General features: G+C 35.6%; 1 protein-coding gene across 1 annotated transcript in view; it reads left to right on the forward strand.

Annotated features, from left to right (window-relative positions):
- LOC149829030 (uncharacterized) overlaps positions 1-25,768 on the forward strand; it is a 67,330-nt gene that overhangs the window by 29,842 nt on the left and 11,720 nt on the right. The window contains exons 10-11 of the mRNA XM_090017200.1: positions 8,331-8,414; positions 8,611-8,748. Of these exons, the coding sequence (XP_089873326.1) occupies positions 8,331-8,414; positions 8,611-8,748 (222 nt within the window). The remainder of the gene's footprint in view (positions 1-8,330; positions 8,415-8,610; positions 8,749-25,768) is intronic.

Consider the following 25,768-nt stretch of genomic DNA (forward strand, 5'->3'; position numbering starts at 1 on the left):
CCAACCGAGGCAACCTTCTTCTCGTGTCCTTTTTAACTTAGGACAATATGTTTTGTTGTGACCCGGTTCATGGCAATAATGACAAATAAATTTTTTTTCTTATACTCATTGTCTTGTCTTCCATAATACTCATTGCTTTGCTTTCCATAATGAGGTGGTTTTGTAGGTATGAACATAGTTTCTCGGCCTAGATACGGCTAGTACTAAGTCATCTTCACTCTTTGTAGGCTGCCTTTTAAGCCTATTTTCTTCTATGCTTAATTTCTTAATTGTGTCCTCAATAGAAGAAACTTTTTCTCTATGAAGAAGGGCCGATTTTGTGGACTAAAATTACGGTTTTAAACCATTCACAAATTAATAGAAATGTTTTTCATCCATTTGCTTTTGGCAATGCCATCTTGACTCAAGAAGAGCCAACTCTTTCTAAAGTTCGGATAATTCACTATAGAATTCTCTAGTGCTTCTATCCCCTTGAGTCATAGTCCGAATTTTATCTTGTAAGTTGCACACATATGCAACATCCATAAGAGAATACATTTTCTTGAGATATTTTCAAGCTTTATTTGCATGCTCAAATTTTGCAAGACCTGAGCATTTCTTGATATTAACACTATTAATGAGCCGAGACATGATATTGGTATGTCTCATCCTTCATTCTTTCCATTTTTTCTCATAAGTAGCAAGGGCTTTAGTTTTCTCACCTTCCGTAAGAGGAAATTTTCAAGGTTGTAGTATCATATTGTTACCTGTATCGGTCGGGTCCAAGGTAATACCATGTCATATTGTATCATAAATGTATCATAAATTTTTAATAATTTTTTTTTAAAAAATCAAGAAAAATTAGAAAAATTAGAAAAAATTCTAAAAAAATCATATCACATGAAACAATGATAAATTACACAAAATACAACCATAAAATTACATATTAAGCATTTATGTCTCCATTAGCTGAATTGAATGGCATGCATATATCATAAGAAAAATGTAAAAATAAACACTAAGCTAACAAGTCATAAGATCCACAACAGTGCATGTTTACATAAATGAAAACAAAATCACCAAGTGTTTCTCAATACTTAAAAATTTTACATAACCGAATCTTTTTAAGTTCAAAAACAAAATAAAGACTTCTTTTTCTTGCAAGAAATCAAGCCCTAAATCACTCTCAAGTTCTTTAAGAGTGAACACAAACTCACCTTAAGGAGTCTTCTTATATATTTCAAAAAGAAAAATGAATTGAGTGCAACATAAAATCCAGTAATTGTGTATCATAAGATACACCCTGTATCAGGGTGTATAGTACGATATAAGGGGTGTATCATACGATTATGATACACACTCCTATCGATTAGGCCCAAAGTAACGATATATATCATACTGTATCGTACGATATGATGCGATACTTACAACACTGAAATTCCCTTCTCATTCTCTTCTTTAGTGAGAACTAATTTAGGATCCGAATTAGATCCATCCTCTAGTCCCCACAATCCTTTCCCCCAAATATGGTGCTTCATAATTGAAGACCATGTTACATAGCTAGAATCATTAAGTTTCACGAGTATAATAGTAACACTTTCTTTGTCATCCATTTTACAAGGGTGAGAGAAAGAGATAAAGAGATTGAGTGAGAAAAGATATAGAGGAAGATAAAAAGAAACAAGCACAGTCACTCCAAAAATATTTGAAGTAAAGGCAACATCGATCTAGCACCACCAGTGTTGTTAAAAACGCGCCTCAAGGCGCAAAAAGCGTGCCTCGCCTCGAGGCAAGGGCCTTTTTGCCTTGAGGCGCACTCAAAAAGCGCAAAACCATAAAAGCGTACGCCTCATGCGCCTTGAGGCATACGCCTTGAGGCGAGGCGCGCCTCAACGTGAGGCACACATTAAAAAATATGATGGCCTGGACCCGAGTCCGACCCAGAACCGGGCCCGTATTCTCGAAGGATCGAGAACCTGTGTATTTAAAAAAGACAGGCGCCTCGGGCGAGGGGCAAAAGCCCTCGCCCCTTCTCTCTCCACTTCGTCCCCTCTCATCCCCTGTGACCGCTGTCGCCGACCACCACCCGCCGTCGGCCATCGCCTCTTCCACCTTCTTCTTTTCTCTGCTGAGAAGGCATCGACGACCCACCGGCCACCACCGTCTTCTTTTCTTTGTTGCGAGGGCGTCATCGACTCACCGCCACCGCCGTCCGTTCCGGCGACCTCGACCGACATCCCTGCCGCCACCTTTCCTCTGCGTTTTTTGGTGACAGGTAAACCCTCTTCTTTGCTTCTTCTTCTCCGTGAGGGGTCGACCGACAGGGGAGCAGAGCCCCCTGTCGTCGCCTCTCGTCGGCAGGGGGTTCCCTCACCCCCTCTGCTTTTCTCTCTTGGTCGACCGACAGGGGGGCAAAGCCCCCTGTCTCTTTCTTTTTTGGTTGGGGGCTCCGCCCCCTGTCGCTCACCTTGTCGTCAGGCAGGGGGTTACCCCTTGCCTTTCTTTTGAGAGGTCGACCGACAGGGGGGGGGGGGGGGGCTGAGCCCCCTGTCGTCGCCTCTCGTCGGCAGGGGGTTACCCCCTGCCTTTCTTTTGGGGTTTCTTTTTCGGTAGGGGGCTCCGCCCCATGTCGCTCACCTTGTCGTCAGGCAGGGGATTCCCCTGCCTTTCTTTTGAGGGGTCGACCGATAGGGGGGCAGAGCCCCTTGTCGTCGCCTCTCGTCGGCATGGGGTTACCCCCCCCCCCCCCCTCTGCTTTTCTCTCTTGGTCGACCGACAGGGGGCGGAACCCCTGTCTCTTTCTTTTTCGGTAGAGGGCTCTGCCCCTTGTCGCTCACCTTGTCGTCAGGCAGGGGGCTCTGCACCCCCTGCCCTTCTTGCTTTGCCGGCAGGGGGCTCCAACCCCCCTACCATTTGCCTTGTCGACAGGGGGTTGGAGCTGGTTCTGCTTTAGTTCTGTTGATTGTGCTTTGTGCATTGACGGTTTTTGTAGTTTACTTGATTATGGTGTTGGTTCATTAACAGTTCTGTCCTGTTTCTCCCTTTTATCCTTTTCGTATGTAATATCTTTCTCCACTTTACGTTGCTTTGTTCTGTGAAAAAAATTCATGCAAATGTTTGAATCGATTAGGATTGTAATACATTCCTGTGGATTGCTGAATTTGTATCTTTACTTTTAGTTGCTAATCTGTGTTTGCATCGCTACTAATAGTTCTCTGCATTAGTTGTCTTTTTGTTTTGCTTGCATTTGCCATCATTTTCTTGTTAAGTTTATTTTCAATCTTAGAAATTTTATTTCTTGTATTTAGATTAGAATTTAGTTGTTAATTTATTAATTATCGTTTTTAGATACATTAATACTAGTGAGACTAGTTAAAAAAAACTGCAGTACATTAATACTTATGTTGAAGTTTTAGTGTAATACAGTATGCTAATTTTTAGATTTCTTTAAAAATCTGACTAAACATGACAAGTTTTGAATGTGGTATGTGTTTTCAACTAAAAGAACTAAAGAGATCACAATCTTGTATATTAGTCTGTTACATTACAGAAGAGTTATGTATGTCGTCATTGTTTTGTTTCTATTACTTCGGCACACATGAGCAACGTAGCTCCTGTTGCTCAATTATGTTTTTTTCTAGGATTTCTATATAGCTTATACACCAGTATTGTAATGGAGCAACCATAATTAAATAAAATGATTGTGCCAAATCATGGACAGGCTTATTTGGTCTTTTTGGTTGTGGTTCCCTTTGTCTATTTTGCATTTGTTTTCATGTAACGTGGTCAGCAGAATGCATGATGTTAATATATATTTTGTTATATGTATTTTTGCAGTTGAACAATAACAAAAGATGTAGGATGGGATCATGGAGTTAAAGTTCCAAATCCTACTAAAGATCCCAAACTCGTAGGACATGTAATTTGCAATTACTCTCATAAAGAGACTACAGGAGGCATCTATAGGCTAAAACATCACTTAACCGACACAAATCATGGTGTAAGCATGTGCGAAGCGGTTCCACCTGATGTGAAAAGATTTTTTTCAGAATCATCTAAAGGATCAGAAGCAAAAGAAATAAGAGTTAGAACAAAACAAGTTGGATATCGGGAGAAGTGTTTATTTTGGATCATCAACAGGCGATAATGTGAATAAAGAAACTAGTGGATCATGTAGTGATGCAAAAACAAGTACAGGTGGTCCTATGAACCTTTTTGTAAACAAAGAAGCACGACAAACCACAATAAACATTGCTTTCAAAAGGAATGAAAGAAAAAATGTTTGTCGTGCCATTGGTAGATTTTTTTATGCAAATGCCTTATCATTTAATCTTTGTAACATTCCATATTTTGGTGCAATGGTAGAAGCTATTGCAAATTATGGGCGAGGGTTCAAATCACCTTCTTATCACGAGATCAGAACGTGGATTTTTAAGGACGAGGTAGATTATACTCATGAAATTTTAAAGGAGTTCAAAAAAGAATAGCTAAAGGTTGGTTGCAGCATTATGGCAGATGGTTGGACAGATGGAAAAGGAAGAAACTTAATTAATTTTCTTGTGAACAACTCATCTGGGACAATATTTTTTAAGTTCGTTGACATCAACGACATGAAAAAAACTGGTGCAAATTTGTGTAAGTTGTTTGAAGAAGTTGTTAAAGAAGTTGGTGAAAGTAATGTGGTGCAATTCATTACAGATAATGCACCAAATTATGTGGCATCTGAGAATATGTTAACAGCAGGAAAAACATGTTTTTGGACACCATGTGCAGCGCACTGCTTGGATCTTATGTTAGAAGACATTGGAAAGATATCAATTTTTAAAGATACAGTGGAAAAGGCAAAAAAAAAATTACAAGATACATTTATAGTCATGCATGAGTATTAAATTTAATAAGAAAATTTACAAAGAAGAAAGAACTTCTGCGTCCAGCCGTCACTCGTTTTGCCACAACATTTCTTACACTTCATAGTATTGGATGTTATAAGAAAGAGTTAAAGTCGATGTTCTTATCTTCAAAGTTTAGATAATCTAATTATTATAAGAAATCTGATGCTAAGAACATTTCATATATTGTTCTTAATGATCATAAGTTTTGGGTTGCCATATCATATGCAATTAAAGCTACACTACCTCTCGACTCGTCGATGCAGACGAACTTGCTATGAGATTTTTGTATGAGGCAATGGATAGAGCAAAGGAAGAAATTGCTTCAAACCGTGACAATGTCGAAAGAAAATATAAACCTATTTGGGATATCATTGATAGACGATGGGACTTACAACTTCATAAGCCTTTGCATGCAACTGCCTATTATTTAAATCCATATTTTCATTATGCTGACAACTTCAACCCTGATGGAGAAGTTATGAGTGACTTTTATGATTGTGTTGAAAAATTAGTTTCTGATGCAAATATTCGATTGAAAATTACAACACAAATCGATGCATTTAAAAAGGCAAATGGGTTGTTTGACAGAGAGGCAGCTGTTACAACAAGAAAATTAAAAAGTCCTGGTAAGTTTGTAATTATGTTGTTATTTGTCAATATTTTTTTATGTTTTTGTTAATTATGACATTCTTAATGTTTTTATCATTTTTTTATTATTTTACTTGAATGCATTTGATTGGTGGAGTTTATTTGAGCACGAAAATCCTGAGTTGATGAATTTCGCAATTCGAATTCTAAGTTTGACATGCAGTGCATCGGGCTGTGAGAGGAATTGGAGTACTTTCTCATTGGTTTGTGACTTTGTGTTTTATTTTTGAAATATATTTTTATAAGTTTAAGTATCTTATATTTGATTATCAATGATTTGAAATTATAAGTGCATATAAAACGAAGGAATAGACTTGAACAAGAGAAGATGAATGCATTGGTTTTTGTAATGTACAATATAAAATTAAGAGAGAGAAATATGAAGAGGAGGGCTACCAAAAACCCTATATGTCTAGATCATATAGACTCAGACGATAAGTGGATTGTGGAGAAGGAAGATCCAGTGTTGCCAAGTGATCCCAATTGGTTGGAGGATTCATGGTTGGATCTAAACTTTGACATAAATGCCATTGAGCATGTGCCTATTGAAAAAGTCACTTCACCTCATGTTTCACAAAGTGGTTCTAGTCAAGACATGTCTTCAAGAGATCGAGGTAAAGTTATATTCCTTTTACCTAGCTATGAATATAAATGTATTTTTTTAATTACATAACATAAATATTTAATACATGATTTTTTATTGAAGGAAAAAGAAAAGCAAAAGAAGTAACTGAGGACGTAGATGATGAAGAGTCAGAGAATAAAGCTGAAGGAGAACCTATTTATATGGATTCTTCAGATGATGATATTGAAGACTTAGATATTGATGATGATGAGACACAACAAGAGCCTAGGCTCTAATTCATATCATAGAGCTATTGGTCATTTATATGTTTTTTGGGTCTTTCAGTTGTAATTGTGAATGTTAACACTCTTATTTTGAAGAGTTTTGGACAAATACATTAACATTTGGTTGTTAATGTTAACATGCATTTTCTAATTATGACTTGATGTTGTTAGTGTTAATATGCATTTTGTTGTTAATGTTAGTTTTTTATTGAATGAATGCTCATATTTTATTTCTTAGATACTTACATAGATCAAGTTGTTGCATTAATGTTACTTTTACATGTTAATCTCATATTTTTTCCCGTATTTATTTGAGATTTTTTATTTCGTGTTGGTTGGTGCTTCATCAATAAAACATTTCTTATTTATTTATAATTTTAGATAATTTTTATAGTTTTTTTAAGTTAAATTTTTTTTTAGGCTTACGCTTTGCGCCTCGAGGCTTACGCCTTGCCTCAGATTTTGGTGGAGCGCCTCGCCTCGCCTCGCCTCAACGCTTTTCACAACACTGAGCACCACCAATAGATCACACGAACACTTGGATTTGAATCTTCAAATGTGCAACCACGATCATACGAACATCAACAAAGGGCTTAGTACCACCAAACTCTGATACCATGAAAGGAAATGAGGGCCTCCAACAAAGTCCACCAAAGTGGACACATAAAAGAGCCACAAAATGGCTCACTCACAAAACCCACAAAAGGGCACACAAAATATAAAAATAATATTTTATTGATGTTCAAAATATGCAAGAAGCATTACCTCGAGAGAGGGGGTTCACCCCTATTTATATACAATATGAAAACTCAATAAAGACGTTATAGCTAGTTCAACGGCTCTATTTACCAGTTCCAACAGCTCTATTTACTAGTCAACTTTATGTTGACTAGTTCAAATAAAACCAAACAAAGGAAAAAGAAAAAGAAGATGGTTACAATTATATATATATATATAGTACACACATATATGTACATAATGTATATATGCACATAATACATATACATACATTGGTATGTATACATATAAATACACACATATATATTATATATATCTACAATATATGTACTGATATATGCAATTTAACACTTGTATCTTGTTTATGTTAAACTGAGTGCAGTAAACTGCATGGGTTCTGAGATGGAAAACTTTGTCCAGGTTGACTTGAGCATCAGTAAAAGTAGCAAGTGTAGAAAATTGTGTTAGTTCCTCTCGGCAACAAAATAATCTTTACATCATTTAAGACTTTTTTTAACCTAAATTTCATCTTCAATGTCAACTGCAATAGATGGTTTCCTTCCCAAAGGATGGGAATTGTCAATTATGGGTTTGTCTAAATGCCTTGACCCTGAAGGGTAAGGCAGCAGCAGTTAAGGTGGCATACAGGTAAGCTTCAGTTGTTTCAGCAATTCACCTTTCCCCTGACTTGAAGGAATATTATTGTACCATTCTGTTTTGCCTGATTATCTGCTTACAAATTGAAACAAATTTTGGAGCCATTGTTGAAAAGAATCTCGAAAAAAAGTCAAGGATCAAGACAGACATCTCATGATATGTCAAACTGCAAAGATAACTCGCCACTAGTGTATCTGACAATTCATGAGATAATTTTGTTCAAGTTGGTTCTAGGTTCAATTTACTTATCTTCTCTTGAACATATGTACTAGCATCTATACTAAACCGGATATGTTTCTTTGTTTGGTAGCCTATATGAAAGTAAATTTAAAAAGCAAAAACCAGTACTGTGATATAATATACCAATATCTCTTCAATCCATTTGCAAAATAATGGGCTCAATATTCACCTTAATTTATTGAAATATTATTTTTGAAAACAAATTTTGTTAATTGACTTCTACATATATTTGCTGTAATTTCTGTAGAGCTCATGAGCTGTCTCTTATTATTATCTCTTTGAGCAATTCTACTTTTGTTTCCTTATTTCTTATCTTTGTTGCTTAAGGCATATAAGAGGGTTGGGGTAATGATTCACAGCGCGGATCTGGGAAGAGGTGTTCTTGGAGTCATAGATGTTACAGATGTCATGGTATTTTCTCTTGCCATTTCCATGAGCACTATTTTTATATTTTCCTTTGTTTTGTGTTGACTTTTTTGTTGAATAAAATATTTCTTCTTTCTCGTTCCAAAGATTACTTTTTGGTGGGGTTATTCTTGGTATCTATCTTTTTAATTTTCTTTTTTATTTCTTACAAATTGCTTTGTTTTCTTGGATTTTGTTGTAGAGTGATGGAGATGGCCATACTCATGTTCACTGCAATAAACAAGGTTTTGAAGACTGTGAAGCTTATGCCAAGCTAGAGGAGTGGTTAGGTTACAAATCTGACGAATATTGGGATAGGCATTATGATGATCTTAAGTTGGTAAGTTCTATTAACCTGATGTGAATATGTTTGTTGCCTTTGGTGTTCTATTTTTTTATGCCCTAGTCTATTCATGCTTGATTTGGTTCAGATATTGATAGAGCCAAACAAACTACCTAATAAGATAAGAGCATGGAATCTTATCTAGATTCGGACTCAAGTAATGTGCATAGTTACCAAAACCTTTAATTCAGATTGAAATTCTTGCTGACAACAGCAAAACGTTTCCTTGAAATAGGAAGCTACGGGATACATGCACAATTCCCTGTAGATGGTAACTGTGAATCCCTTTAGACAGTTCTGTTTTCCAATTATTCTGTTATTGCACTGTCTTCTGTTATGATTTTATACAGTCATTTGCGCACAGTGGTTCGTTTTCCAGACATGAAGCGAACCTTTGCATATGTTCTGTCAAGGGCATTTTAATTCTTCTTTGATGCTGCTTCTTGATAGAGATTCAACATGGATATGAACTAAGGCAACTTGATTTTAGTTTGTGAGACATCAGAAGAAAACAAGGCGGCTAGGATTAATTAGAGGGGTGGGCTTCATCATACTCAAGATGCTTGTACATCTGCAGACAAATCAATAGTGTTGAGATCATCCATTTGCTGCATTACCTGTTATCAACTGAGACAGTTAGTGTCAAGCCTCCAATTGTGCATGTTTGATTGTTGTTGATCAGTTGCACCACGTGGAGAAATAAGACAGAAAAATCTGTTCCATGTCCTCTTTTTGGAGCGGGGAGGTGCTTCCTGAAAAAGCATACCTCTGGAGATGATAACCTGCTAGGAAAAATTGTCATAATAGTGGTATTTTCTTAGGCTTTCAAAGTAATTAACAAGGCTAGCTTCATGCTGGACTAACAAAGCATATTAGACAGAACAAAAAAACTTGCATGTTAGAATAATTAGAAACCTTTCCGAAGTGTTTCTTAACAGGAGAAATTCCTGCAATAATATTAGAGTGAATATAATTGATCGGAATGTTGACATACATGCAAGTTCCACCATAAGAATGTCAGAAGCACAGAATGTTTTAACTTTTAAGAATCTGTCTATTCCTTTTTTCCATCCGTGTAATGTAGGAAGGAGACTCTTGATGGGGGTTCCTTATTTTACAAAAAGTTTGAAATTGGCAGCTTATTCTCCCCTTATACCCATATATATATATATATATTTGAAATGAAAGACCAAAAACCTATACAAGGCCTTTCATGGTGCACTTAATTTGATACAAACTGCAATTACTAGAACTCTCGTGGATTCCAATGGCTCCCTAATTGTAATACTGATACACGTGGAAGATATTGTATTTTCCTGTCTTTCTCTCTCCCAATGTTTGGTACCATATGAAGTATGAGCAAAGAAGGTTGAGCATATTTTTGTTCCTTTGGAAATGCAAAAGGCGAGATATGATACATTCACTAGTCATATATACAAATGATGCATGCTATAATATAATAGAAATGACCAAAGCAATCTAATTCTATCAGAAAAAAAAAATTATAATCATGAGTCAAAGAAATAAGAAAAGGGGACACCCTCATGCGTGAAGGACTACATATTGACACGTACTTTTCTAACATTTCATAATCAAACATAAAAAGTATGATAATAATGTTGAGGCATAACAAACATAGAGTTCTTCCACATCTACAAATTCTCCAATTTTAGGTGCATCTCTACATTTGAAATTTTAGAAACTGTTCGATGTAGTTAACATAAAAAATCTTCCATAATGTTATGCTTATCCCCAGCATCATACATCCACCTCTTCTCAGGTGTTGTGGCTCCTTTGCTTCCTAGCTCTTTCAAGCATGGACTTCGATGAACTTTTGCACTAAGGCCTTTTAATTTCATAATTGATATTGAAGCCTGTCGAATTGCATTTTATCCTCTTCCATTAGGAGTAAGCTGATAAGGTCCAAGAATATGATACTTCTGAAGAATGACAGTTTTCTTTTCACTTGATTTTTGTAAAGTTTGATCAAGAAATGTATCAATTAGCTTACATTTCAACTACAATCTGTGGCTTATGTTTTTATACCTGCATCAAGTATTTTATTTATGCAATATTTTAGTGTCATTTTAATGATAAAGGATAAATCTGTATTTCTGCTCCTTTTTCATCTCTCTCATATGCATGCATGGATGCACATTCATTCTTGCGTGCTATTTCTGCTAATGTAATGGATCATTTTTTGTTATTCTAGGTGAAAAACAATGCCAAATTAAAGCCTGATTACGAGTGGGTCCAATGCAACAAATGTCTAAAGTGGAGGAGGCTAGATAATCATTTTGATAGTACAGTCTTGCCTAATGAATGGTTGACACTCTCTTTCTCACTGCATTGTTCTTGATTTTTTTTGGGCTTTTTCCTCTGAGGATACATTTATACATATCACGTTCTTATGCCCTTCTTTCTCTTTTTTCATGGTTTTATTTCATAAATGGAAATATTTGTCTGTCTTTGCAAGGACTCAGGTTGCCTCAACCTATTGTTACTATGTCTTTCCTTTGCTTGATTTGTAGCAAAAATGTGCTGAAATAACAAAGCCATTTTTTATATATTTTGGGAATAGGCATGTATAGATGTGAATATGGTCTCATACTTGATAAGCAAGGTGTTTGAAACAATCAATCTTGCTCTATTTTTAGTCCCACCTTGGTTTGTAGCATTTAAGATTTCTCAAAGCGGAATTTGAGATGGTTGGGATGCCTGTTATTTAAGTTTGCTAGACTCAACCAGATGGTGCCTATTGGTGAAAATAGATTGGGTTTCAGAACTGTTAGGGGAAGAATATTTGGTAAGCTTATTAAAGTCCGCCAAAGGCCATAATATAAACCACAGTGGTATAGAACCGATGAGAACACACACAAACAAGAACAGTAAACAATTTTACGTGGTTCAGATGCTCCTTACCTATGTCCATGATAAACAGATCACTCTCTCTATCTTTCTATATTGATGATAGGGGTGTCTGTATATTATTTATAATGTTATGGTTTCCATATTTACAAGTTGCTAGATTCAAGGGTCCCTTTCTATTTTGATTGCTACATTTAAGGGATGGAAGAGGTTGTAAAAGTATCTCCAACAAGATACTACGAACAATATTGCAATATTCTTGGAAATAAATGCGTATACAAACGCCCAACAAGAACACTTGAAACACTTGTGCACACAATGCACAACACAAATGCACAAATACGAACCCAAAAGTCATAAGTTCCACTAATCACAAGCTTGGGCTAAAATCCCAAAGCCTTGAGTAAAATACAAGGGGGAGCACCCCTTTATACACAATGAGGAGCCTTGGAGGGGCTCCCAATATGATCGTTGGGACCCCTCCAATGGTTATAATTATAACCGTTGGAGGGTCCAACGATCATGTTGGGTGGACCCCTCCATGTTCTAAAAAGCAAAAAACAAAAACAAAAACAAATAAAAAAAAAAAAAATAAAAACAAAAAATAAATATTACAAACATATTAAAAAAAGAATATGTGTAAAAAGATAAAAATACCCTTATGACTGAAAATATATATTATATATATAATAGATAGATACATATACATATATTAAATGTATGTATATGTATTATCTTTATATATATAATATATATTGGATTACATAATTTAACACCCCCCTCAAACTTAGGGCAGGATGACCGAGAGTTTGCTAAGAAGGAAGTTGAAGCGTGAAGCACACAAAGCTTTGGTGAAGAAATCTGTCAACTGATATTCTGACGTGACATATGGAAGGTCAATGACTCCTTTGAGATAAGCCTCATGAACATAATGACAATCCATCTCTATGTGTTTGGTCCGCTCATGAAAAGTGTGATTCTTAGCAATGTAAATTGCACTTTTGTTGTCACAGCATAGCTTTGTAGGCCCTTTGATTGTGATCCCCATATCTTCCAGCAACTGATGAATTCATACAATTTCCATAGTAGTAGTTACCATGGCACGATATTCGGCTTCAGTTGATTATAGAGACACCTTTTGCTGCTTCTTACATCTCCATGAAATTAGTGAGTCTCCTAAAAACACACAAAAACCAGTGGTGGAGTGACGGTTATTTGGGTCACCTCCCCAATCAGAGTCAGTATAAGCAATTAATTTTAAATCAAAAGAGGAGGACAGAAAAACTCCCTTATTTAGAGTACCCTTAATATATCTTACGACTCGCAAGATAGCACTCATGTGGATTGATGTTGGTGCATGCTGAAACTAGCTTGCAGTATGCACTGCATGAGAGATATCTGGTCTGGTAATACTCAGATATATCAAAGATCCTACAAGCTGTCTGTAGGGGGTAGGATCAGAAAGAGGAACACCATCATCAATTTTCATTTTAGCCCCTACTATAGCAGGAGTTTCACAAACCTTTTCATCTATAATGCCTGACCTGTCAATGATCTTAGAAGCAAGCTTAGTTTGAGATAAAAAATACCCTCTATGAGAGTATACTACTTCAATGCCCAAAAAATAAGTTAGAAAACCCAAATCAGACATTTCAAATTTAGCTTTTAAAATTGATTTTATAGTTTATACTCTTAACCCCATTAGAATCACTTTCGGTAATGAGCATATCATCCACATACAACAACAATATCACAATCCCTGCATTGGATTTTCTAATAAACAAAGCAGTGTCAGTAAAGCAAGAAGAAAACCCATTTTCCAACATCACAGAGTTAAACCTGTCATACCAAGCCTTAGGGGCTTGCTTTAGGCCATAAAGTGTTTTTCTAAGACGAAGCACTTTCTCTTTGGGAGTCTCCATTCTAGGTGGAACATCCATATAAACTTCCTCATTCAAATCACCATTGAGGAAGGCATTCTTAACATCCATTTGATAGATGTTTCAATTGTTAATGGATGCAACAGTGATGAGACATCGAACAGTGACCATTCGGGCCACAGGCGCAAAAGTTTCTTCATAGTCAATCCCATACTCTTGACTATAACCCTTGGCAACTAATCGAGCCTTATATCTCTCAAGAGATCCATCGCTCTTAGTTTTAACCTTAAAAACCCATCTACACCCTATTGTTTTCTTACCCTTAGGAAGATCTTGAAATTCACATGTCTTAGCTCTTTTCAGAGCTCCGAGATCATTTTCCGTCGCAACTATCCATTCAGGACTTTTACTAGCTTCCACAAAGTTTCTAGGTTCTACATAAGAATGGATGATACTAAGACAGGCTCTATATCTGGGTGAAAAAGAGTCATACGATATGAACCTAGAGGGAGCTTTTCTGTGTCTTTCGGTTCTACGAAGGTTTTCCTCACCTTGAGGAATAGTCCGACTATCATCATATATTTCAAGAGCACTTCTAAAGGTGCTTCTATCTCTATGAATATAGCTGATGGGATCGCTAGATGGTCCTTCATTGATAGGTTGGTGTGAGGAGGAAAGTGGATGAATGATTTTCTCAATATCACTTGAGTCATTATGATTTGACTCATCATCACTAGAATCATCATCTTTGGATAACAGTTCAAATAAAAAAGAATAGTCAACATTTTCATTATGTGATTCTGAACTTTCAAAACCACTAAGATTTTCCAAAAAACTCACATTTCTGGAAACATATAGTTTGTCATTTTTAATGTCATAACACCGAAAACCCTTATGGGTTTCAGAATACCCAAGAAAGGCACAAGGAATGGCCTTTGGGGAAAGCTTATCATTTCTATCTGTAAGGACAAAGCACTTACATCCAAACACCCTTAACCTGCTATAATCAGGTTCTTTTTCATATAATTTTTTAAAAGGAGAATTTTTACTCAATTTTTTTTATGGAAGTCTATTTATGAGATATACCGAAGTAAGGGCGGCCTCCGCCCAGAGTTTTTTTGGAATGTTTTGCGAAATAAGCAAGGTTCTAGTTGTTTCTATAATATGCCTATGCTTCCGTTCGGCTAACTCATTTTGTTGTGGAGTTTTTGGACAAGATTTCTGATGGAGAATGCCATAACTTTCAAGATAACTCTTAAATTCATTTGAAATTTATTCACCACCGGAGTCAGACCTAAGAATTTTTAAACTCTCATTAAATTGATTTAAAATCATCATATGAAAAGTTTTAAATGTTAAAAAAACTTCATGTTTATGTTTAAGAAAGTATATCCAACAAAACATTGTGTAATCATCCACGAAAATGACATAATACGAGAATCCTCCTTTAGATATCACAGGAGCAGGACCCCGTACATCGGAATGAACAATTTCAAAGGGTTTTGTTGAAAACAAGGATCTTTGAGAAAAAGGTAGACTTTTCATTTTCCCAAGAATACAATCATTGCAAACAAAATTTCCTTTACAAAGATGCTTAACAAAAGGTAAATAAGAGATTTTAACAATGTTGGGATGTCCCAGTCTCTTGTGCCATACATGAATATCTTTGTTTTGAACAACATTACAAAATTGATTCTTGGGAACTTGAAGAAAGTCAATGTAGTAGAGGTCGTCTCTCCTAGAACCTGTTAAAATATATGTAATCATATATACATATATATGTATATATATACATATATATGTATATATATACATATATATGTATTTATCTCATCATACCCGATAAAGGGTATTTTTGTAATTCTGCCCATTAGGGGCATTTTAGTCTTTTTACATCTTTTTACATGTATTTTATTTTATAATTTATTTTTCATTTATTGTAAAATGCATTTAATGCATTGCATTTGGGGTCCCAACCAAAGGAGTCGTTGGACCCCCAACGGTCACAAATGTGACCGTTGGGGGCCTAACGAGTCTCCTTTTGGGCCTCCCAATGTTCTCTCTCTCTCTCACTCTTTCTCTCACTCCTTTGTGTATAAATAGAAGGGTATTTCCCCATGTAAGAAATGACCTTTTAGGCCCTCATTCAATAAAGCATATGCAACTTATGCCTCTTCGTAGGCTTATTGTGGTGTCCCTTAGTGGACCATTTTGTTATTCCCCATTGTGGGGTTGTGTTTGTCCAATGTTGGACCTTATGAATGCATTATGCATTCTTGTAATTCATTTTCGCATACTTTCTAACATGGTATCAGAGCACGGTTATAATCAAGCTAGTCCTTCGGTGCATCGGAAAGCGTGATGTTCAAAAAATCAAAAAAGTGGTGAAGTTTTTGTTACCTCTTTTCTTTCTTTACGTTTTGATGAAGCGTTTGTTATCTCTTGTCTCTCTTCCTTCTACTTGGGATTACTTGACATGTATTCTTACACTTTACACTTTTCAAGTATGTAGCTCATGCATTACACATGAGAAAAACATTTGTTTTTTTTTTCTACCATTGAATATATATATATATATTGATATATATGTAAACATATATACATATATATCTATATATAGTATGTTTTGAAAGGAAATGTATGGTTTTTTCTAAAATAGTATTTTAACCATCATTGAACTTATTTAAGGAAACTAGATATATGTAGTATGTTTTGAATCTTAAATCCTTTTTTTGAAAATAACTCTAATATATATATATATATATGTATATATATATATATGTATATATATATATGTATATATATATATATATATATAACCATAAATTATTTATTCTAGATGTTTCGTCAATCATTCTCTTATCTTAATGATTTGATAATAATGTCTTATTTTATAAAATATAAACTTGTTTTTCACGTGTATATATATATATATAATCGTCAAAATACAATTTGTATTTCATCCTTGATAGACATGCATATTCATGTTTGAAATTCTCGATTCGTTACATGCTTAAAAATGTAAAATTTTATATAATCATTTGCATATATGCTTAAACTTGATTGAAAGCATGTTTATTTTATGAGACATATGGCTTTAATTATTGCATGAGTGCTTTTTCTATGAGAATGTATGCACTTTAGTCTCTCATATTGTTTCTTTTATCTATGGATATGCCTTGGTTCCTTGTTAAAACTCTCTGTGTCATCTTTTGAAAATATGTATTTTTGTATTACAATTGATAGCATTATGATGTTCTCAATGTTTGAGAATGGTTCTACATTTTTCATCTCTAGATTGTCGTGAATACATTTTGATAATTGTTTTGTAATGCTTTTTAAGCATTCTTTTACATAAATAAAATTGTTTATTCATGTGTGTTGTTCCTCTTTTGCCCTTTTTATGGGTTTTGCTTAAAGTGTCTTTTAGACACCTTCTTTTGAGTGTTCGAAGAACATTTGTGGAAGACCACCTTGCTTCATTATATGATAACTCAATGTTTTCTAAAATATGATTGCATTATGATAAATGATTTCATAACCTTCTTTTGGCTTCATCTCTTAGTGGGTGGGTGTACTCGCACTTTATGTGCATGTTTATTGGTTCATTATTGAACCTATTGCATTCAAAATCATCTTCTTGTGTGGGCTCTATCCCACTTTAATGAGATATTTTCTCTATTTTATGTATGCCTTTTTGAGCATGTTGTATTATGAGTGAGCTTCCTCTTCTTACATGATATAGAAATTTCATATGCATTATTTGCTTAATGTTTCATGATAAGTTTTTTTTGGTATAAATTAAAGAATTGATCATGATTAAGCATAATTCGTGTTTATGCAAAATTGTTGTTATGAGGCATATTGTTGTGATTGATTATATTGGACCTTTGATTCGATTTTTAATCGGTCCTCTTTGTAAAAACTTCTATTTGGAAAATGATTCCCTTAAGTGTTTATTGCCTTTTTATGGCATTTATATTTGTCCATCACTTGTTATTTAATGCATCATTTGTTTGACCTTATTATTGTTATATTAGAGATGTTTGTTGAGGTGAGTTATGTGCATCTCGTGTTATGTCATTTTAGATTGTCAACTTGTAGTTTGACTCTAAAATGACTTGTTATGTGATCTCTAATTATGAGTGTCACTCGTTTATTTTGGCCATTGATTTTATTATGGATGCTCTTAATTATGTATACATGTGATGGATGTCTAAAGTTTGAAACCATAAGTGTTTTAAGATATATTGAAATTGATAATTTGTTAAATGTTTGTCATTATAAGTCTTATTGCCTCAAAAGTCTTCTCCTTTTATAACTCTTATCTAAGTATCATCATATGTAGACAAGATTTTTATTACACCTTTGTGTGTTGGTAGCCCTTTGTTGGCCTCGTTCTCTTGGTCTAGTAGCTGAACACACTTGTCTTGAGTGTTATTATATGTAGACAATACACGTTGATTCACACCATGGTGTGTGATTTTAGTCCATGTTGGCATTTGTGTTCTTGTTCTAGTCGCTGAGATGTATGCCCATGGTTGGCTTCTTTCACTCATTTCAAGTGTCATTTTATGTAGATAAGAGATGTATTTGTTTTAGCCCATGGTTGGCTTGATACTCTTGTTCTAGTAACTGAACATACTTGATTTTAAGTGTCTTTTTACGAAGACAAGATATGCTTTTGGTCCATATTGGCGTGTATTCTCTTGTTCTTATTCGTTGATACACTCATTTCAAGTATTATTACATGTAGACAAGAGGTGTTTATATACACTTTTGTGTGTGTCTTTTGGCCTTTAATGGTATTATGATTATGTTCTTGTTCTAGTAGCTTATACACTTGAATTGTGGGTTTTGGAGGACTAATGAGGTAGTTGCTTGTAGTGGATGAACTATTGTTGAAATTTTATTCATATTTTGTCTTTTAAAGATACAAGTGAATCGTATCATTCATATACATATTTTAAAATCAAATTGATTTTTTGGCATTTAATCTACATATTAAGTGCTTATGGTTTTGACCACCTTTGTATTTGATATGCAAAATGAGTTTTTGTAATTGCAATCATTTGAGTGAGATGTTCCTAAATGTGTAAGGTTCTCTACTAAAATAACACTCATTATCTTGACTCTTGGGTGGATGTTTTTTAGATCATGTCCTTGCAAGTTCACATATGGCATTTGTTTGGCATAAAATTTCTTCTCTCTAAGATGTGAGAGAAATCATTAACTCATCTTTTGTTGATAAAATGTCTCCTTATTAGTGATCTATGTGTGTTAAACATGCTTTCTTTCGTATGCTCTTGTACACTTCCCTTGGGAGCAATTTGTTCTTATGTGAACATTGTCTTTTTAGATATATTTCTAGTACATGAAATTTTTTACTTTATCTTAATACAAATCTCATATTTTGTGTGTCTTTGTGCATTTGTGAGTGTTCTCCGTGCACACACTCCTTACTTCCAAATATTGATAAAACCCTTTGTAAGAATGATTCTGGGAGCCTTAGTGCTCACCTATTCTAAGAAATTCAATCTTTTGCATTTGTGGGTGTCCCCTTTGTACCTTTGGGTACTTTTATTTCAAGTGTTCTTGGTGTGTTTTTGCACACGTATTCCTTTGTGGTGTTGGTGCTTGAAGTGCACATCTTTGAAGGCATTTTTACATGGTTCTTGGAGATATTTTTGGTCAAATGTTCTTACTGTGGCCTTTGTGCACTTATCTTTCTTCAAGAACTTAGTGTGTTTTATCAATGTTTAAGGTTAATTCGTGTTTTGCATAAATACTCAATCAAAATGCATAAATTATCTTTTGAATCATTGTCCTTCTTAATCAATGTTATGGTCTATTATCCATTTTTTGATATCTCTTATTTGATTAAGATACAAACTATGTCACAGGGATTCGGCTAGGAGGGTACCGCACCCGCGTCGACGCGACTCGACGCGGGTGCGGGTGCGGGTGCCGCACCGGGTGCGGTCAACTCGATCCTGGGTGCGTTGACCGCACCCAGGATCATTAATGTCCATTTTAAAAAAAAAAAAATTGCCCAAATGGGCTTCGAATTTTTTTTTAAAAAACTTTATGCTAGTCTGTCAGCTGCCTAGCATAAAGTAAGTTTTTCAGTTTTCACGCACAGCTGCTGTCAGCTGTGCTGTCAGCACAGCTGCAGCAGCTGTCTGTCAGCTGCTGTCAGCAGCTGTCTGTCAGCTGCTGTCAGCAGGCAGCTGCTGACAGCAGCTGCCTGACAGCTGCAAAGTTTAAAAAAAAAAACCCCGCCTATTCCCCAACCCCCTTTTTAAAAAAAAACCCCGCCTATTCCCCAACCCCCTTTATATATATATATATATATATATATATATATATATATATATTACTTATTACATTTTTGCCCCTGCCGCACCCCCGCACCCGGGTTTTTTGGAAGTGCCGAATCCCCGCACCCGCACCCGCACCCGCGCCCGCGCCCGCACCCGCACCCATGTGACATAGGATACAAAAGTATTTTTTACTTGGAGTTCTTTTGGCTTGTTCCACAGGATCTTCAAAATGGGATGAATGAAACATCTATGATACATCGTGAAAGGAGCTTGGGGATGATCATTAAAGACAATTAAAGGATGACAGATGCAAAGTTCTTTCATGTGCTATAATGTTGGTGACTTTCATTGAAGATTTTTTTGAAGACTGGAACCCTCCTTTTGTATCTTCAAACTTCTCGTTATCCCCACGCAAAGTTTGATGGGGGGTGTTAAAATATATATAATCATATATACATATATATGTATATATATATATGTATTTATCTCATCATACCCGATAAAGGGTATTTTTGTAATTCTGCCCATTAGGGGCATTTTAGTCTTTTTTACATCTTTTTACATGTATTTTATTTTATAATTTATTTTTCATTTATTGTAAAATGCATTTAATGCATTGCATTTGGGGTCCCAACCAAAGGAGTCGTTGGACCCCCAATGGTCACAAATGTGACCGTTGGGGGCCCAACGAGTCCCCTTTTGGGCCTCCCAATGTTCTCTCTCTCTCTCACTCCTTTGTGTATAATTAGAGGGGTATTCCCCCATGTAAGAAATGGCCTTTTAGGCCCTCATTCAATAAATCATATGCAACTTATGCCTCTTTGTAGGCTTATTGTGGTGTCCCTTAGTGGACCATTTTGTTATTCCACATTGTGGGGTTGTGTTTGTCCAATGTTGGACCTTATGAATGCATTATGTATTCTTGTAATTCATTTCCGCATACTTTCTAATAGAACCTTCCCCAATCAATCTCCCGGACTGGCGATCCTGAATCCAACATTTATCAGAAGTGAATTTTACATCTCAACTATGATCCGAGAGTTGAGAGACCGAAAGTAAATTTAAATTTAGTTTAGGTATAAGACAGATTTTGGGAATAAAAAAATCTTGTTTTTCAAAATTTCCTATTCCTTTAATTTCAAGAGGTGTTCCATCCGCCGTTGAGACAAAAGATGGAAGAGAATTTTTAGAAAATTCGGAAAGGGAACAAACACTTGGGGTCATATGAAAAGATGCGCCGAAATCTAAAAGCCAAGATATCTTACCGGAAGGAGAAGAGGTAGACATAGCGGCTTTGGAAGTTCCTCCCTTGAGGAAAGGTTGCAAAGCTTCTATAATTTGATGAAGAGAAAGAGACCCATTTGATGTTGATGGTCGTTCCTCCTGTTGAGATGTCATGGCTATAGCAAGAATTTTTTCCCATTTAGGGCATATAGGTTTAATGTGCCCCGGTTCTTTACAAAAATATGAAGTAAGTTTGCTATAATCCTTCTTCACTTCTTGACCACTTGAGTTTTGGTTTTTGAAGTGAGGAGGCTTGTATGTCTTTAAGTTACTCCCCGGTCTTGATACGACATTAGCACCTTCATTTTCTTCAATGTGAGGAGTAGCAAGAACACTTAGATGGTTCTTGCTAATTCTCATGCGAGTCTCTTCCCCACTAAGTTTAGTAATTACATCTTCAAGAGAGGGAGAAGTAAAGGCGGATAAAAGGGAAAACCGTATTTGTTCAAATTCGGGCTTAAGCCCATTCAAAAAATTGAAGAACTTATCTTCTTCTAATTGTTTGTGGCGAAACTCTATCGCTTCTCCACTCCATTTTGGTTCAAGCATAGCAAGCTCGTCCCAATTCGAGAAGAGCTCAACAAAGTACTCTCTTATAGACATTTCCCCTTGTTAAAGCGTTAGCGCCCTCTTTTGAAGATAATATTTATGGGATAAATCCCTAGATGTATACATCTTCTCAAGATATTCTCAAGCTTGAGAAGCCTTCTTGAACTTGATCATATTTGCATTGATTCTTGTTTCTACGGAGGAAAAAATCTAAGAGAGGATTTTAAAATTCCTCATTTCCCATTCCTCATGCTTTTTTGAATACTCCTCAAGAGCTTTGGTTCTTTCTTCTCCATCGAGAATTTTGATTTCACCCCCATTAACAATGATAATTTTTTGTTCTGGTTCCGGGATTGTGCCTTACACATAACCTTATAGACCCTTCCCCTTTATGTGAGCCTCCATGTTCCCGGCCCAAATATGATAGTTGGATCCATTTAGCTTAAAGCCGAGAGCAAAATGAGACTCTTTTTCACCCATTAAGGGGTAAAGAAATGAGGAAAAATACGCACAAACACAAGATTTTAAGCTCTTACTTGCACAAGATTCTTCTAAAATATTTGAGAGGCAAACTCCACCACTTCAATCTTCAAATATCCGAAGGCATGCTTTTCGAGGTACTCGAAAACCAAATAAATCCGCGATCCTTTATCACTAACGTGGCTCTGATACCATATAAAAGTATCTCCAACAAGATACTACGAACAATATTGCAATATTCTTGGAAATAAATGCGTATACAAATGCCCAACAAGAACACTTGAAACACTTGTGCACAAAATGCACAACACAAATGCACAAATAGGAACCCAAAAGTCATAAGTTCCACTAATCACAAGCTTGGGCTAAAATCCCAAAGCCTTGAGTAAAATACAAAGGGGAGCACCCCTTTATATACAATGAGGAGCCTTGGAGGGGCTCCCAATATGATCGTTGGGACCCCTCCAACGGTTATAATTATAACCGTTGGAGGGTCCAACGATCATGTTGGGTGGACCCCTCCATGTTCTAAAAAGCAAAAAACAAAAATAAATAAAAATTAAAAATAAAAACAAAAAATAAATATTACAAACATATTTAAAAAAAAAAAAGAATACATGTAAAAAGACAAAAATACCCGTACGGCTGAAAATATATATTTTATATATATAATAGATAGATACATATACATATATTAAATGTATGTATATGTATTATCTTTATATATATAAAATATATATTGGATTACATAATTTAACAGAGGTATCATATTTTCCAGGATAGACAACTGATCTTCACGCAGATCTGTTTTCACCTTTCCTTCATTTGCAATCTTCTTATCTTCTTGGGACCTGCTAGAGTCTTCTAGAGTGTGGATATGGATCTCCTCATTACCTTATGATTTCGGACCTTGAAGACTTGACCCAGTTATCTTGTCACGCTCCCTCAAGCCAATCCCTACATCAATGAAATTGAGTTTGTTTCTTAGAGCATTATATCTTGAACCAGTAAAACGCCTTTATCAATATATCTGCCAACTGATTTTCAGATGATAGGAAACAAACTTTAATCTCTTGTTTGGATACCTTTTCCCTCACAGAGTGATAGTTGATTTCAATGTGTTTGGTTTTGGCATGGAATATTGGATTTGCTGCTAGATATGTCGCCCCCCAAATTATCACACCATAGAACTGGTTTGTCACTTCCAGAAACTCCAAGATCTTTTATTAATTGAGTAAGCCACATGACTTCAGAAGCAGCTCGAGCAAAAGCTTTATAATCTGCTTTTGTACTAGATCGGGCCACAATGTATTGCTTTGTGGAGCTCTAAGATAACAAATTTGGCCACTAAAAGTGAGATACCCACTTGTGGATCTTCTATCACCTGGGCATCCTGTCCAGTCGGCATCCAAGAAAACAAAAAGCCTCAAGGTTTTAAATTTTCTTATTTTCAACCTATAGTTGATGGTTGCTTGTAGGTACCTTAAGATCCATTTAACATGAGTCTAATGCTCTTGGATTGGACAATACATGAACTGAATGCTTTGTCAACTGAATAAGAAATGTTCGGTCTAGTAAATGTGGCATTGCTGCACCCACAACTATGCTTTGGTGCTGGGTTGGATTTTCAAGTTGTTGACCACTGAATTTGGATAATGTAACATTTGGAACAGTAGGAGTGGATACAAGCTTTGAATTCGTCATTCCTATCTTCATAGGTAAATCATATACATAATTTCTTTGGGTCAAGGCTAAGCCATGGGAAGTAGAAACAACTTCAATGCCGAAAAAATAATGTAATGGTGTCATCAACACATATTAAAATAATGTAGATCCTTAATAGAAAATTCCTCCCCAAACTCCCTGATTATATGCTGAACTTTACTATAAGTGCCTGTAGTAATGGTGTCATCAACATATATTAAAATATAAATGATATTCCCACTGAACTTCCTAATAAAAAGTGATGAATCGACCTTAGAATCAATAATGCCCAACTTGTTACTTGCACATATTGTGTGAAAATCGTTTGTCTTCAAAACCATTATATACTTTTAGGAAACCATATAAGAAGGCATTGTTCAGGCTATAGACATAACTGTTCTGATGGTTATTGGTTTCACCATAAGAGAAAAGGTTTCAAAGTAGTTAACTCCTTCCTGTTGACTATATCCTTTAACAAGTCTGGCCTTCTATCGGGCTAGAGTACCATCAGTATGTCGCTTGATACAGTATACCCACTTGCAACCGACTAAATTATGAGCGGAACTTGTTGGATCAAGGGTCCAAGTTTGGTTCTTATGAAGGGCATGGATTTCTTCTTTCATAGCTTGACACCATTCGGTTTTCCTACTAGCTTGGTCATAGGAGTTTGGTTCTTCTTCCTGAAATACTTCACTTAACAATCCAAGACAAAGAGGGTATTTAGAAACAATTATAGATTTTGGGTTTACAGGTCCCATCTTGAGTAATCATAGGATGGATCCTAATAGGTAGTATTGACTAGGGAAACATCTTCTTGGTCAAGACATAGATTTGGCAGTTCTGGTCTATAAGGAGTCAGCAGCAATATAAAGTTTTGTTCATGATGTTTGTCATTTTGGCACTTTTCATGATTATGGTCCTTTATCCACATACACTTTCTTATCGATACAGGTCTTTTGTAACCGGTATAAAGAAAGACAAATTCATCAAATAAAATGTCTAGATATAAACTTTTTCTTGTAATTGGTTTTCTCTTGTCATAGACTAAGTATGCAACCAAGATAATAGATTGATAAGGAATTACAAATGAAAAGAGAGTTGACACTCCGAGGTCATAAATGCAAAAATGAAGAAAAAACAATGAAGAATCTCTAAAGGTGTAATGAAGTGGTGGTCGACCACGATCGCCCTTGGAATACTCAAAAGAAGTGTCTAAAAGACACTTTAAGCAAAGCCCTTAAAAAGGGTAAAATAGGAACAACACACACATAAATAAATAATTTTATTTATGTAAAGGGATGCTTGAAAAGCATTACAAGAAGTATTTTTACAAGAGGGGGTTGTACCCCTATTTATACAAGAGCAAAAGGGAGAGCTCATAAGGAGCTCTCCCTTCTAGTCGTTGGACTAGTCCAACGGCTAGAAATCTAGTCGTTGGACTAGTTCCAACGACTAGACAGTTTGGTTAAGTTCCGGTTGGAACTTAACCAAACTATATTATCTAGTTCAATATGAACTAGATAATATATATTACATAAAAAATAAAGAAAAATAAAAATAAAAAATAGAAAAAATATATAATATATGTTACATTTTAACACTCCCCCTCAAACTTTCGGTACAATGAGCGAAAGTTTGTCTAAAAGGAAGTGGAATCTGGGAGCTGCAAGAGGTTTGGTGAAGAAATCTGCTAATTGGTATTCTGATGTAACATATGGCAGATCAATGGTACCATGCAGGAACTCCTCTCGGACATAGTGACAATCCATCTCTATGTGTTTGGTGCGTTCATGAAAGGTCCAGTTGATTGCGATGTAGATTGCACTCTTATTGTCATAGCACATGCGCGAGGCCTGTGTTGCTTCAGCTCCTATGTCAGCTAATAGTCTTCAGAGTCAAACAACCTCCATTGTGGTAGTTGCCATGGCT

This window comes from Nuphar pumila, chromosome 9 (genome assembly GCF_984573655.1).
Source record: "Nuphar pumila chromosome 9, dmNupPumi1.hap1.1, whole genome shotgun sequence".
Taxonomy (NCBI): Eukaryota; Viridiplantae; Streptophyta; class Magnoliopsida; order Nymphaeales; family Nymphaeaceae; genus Nuphar; species Nuphar pumila.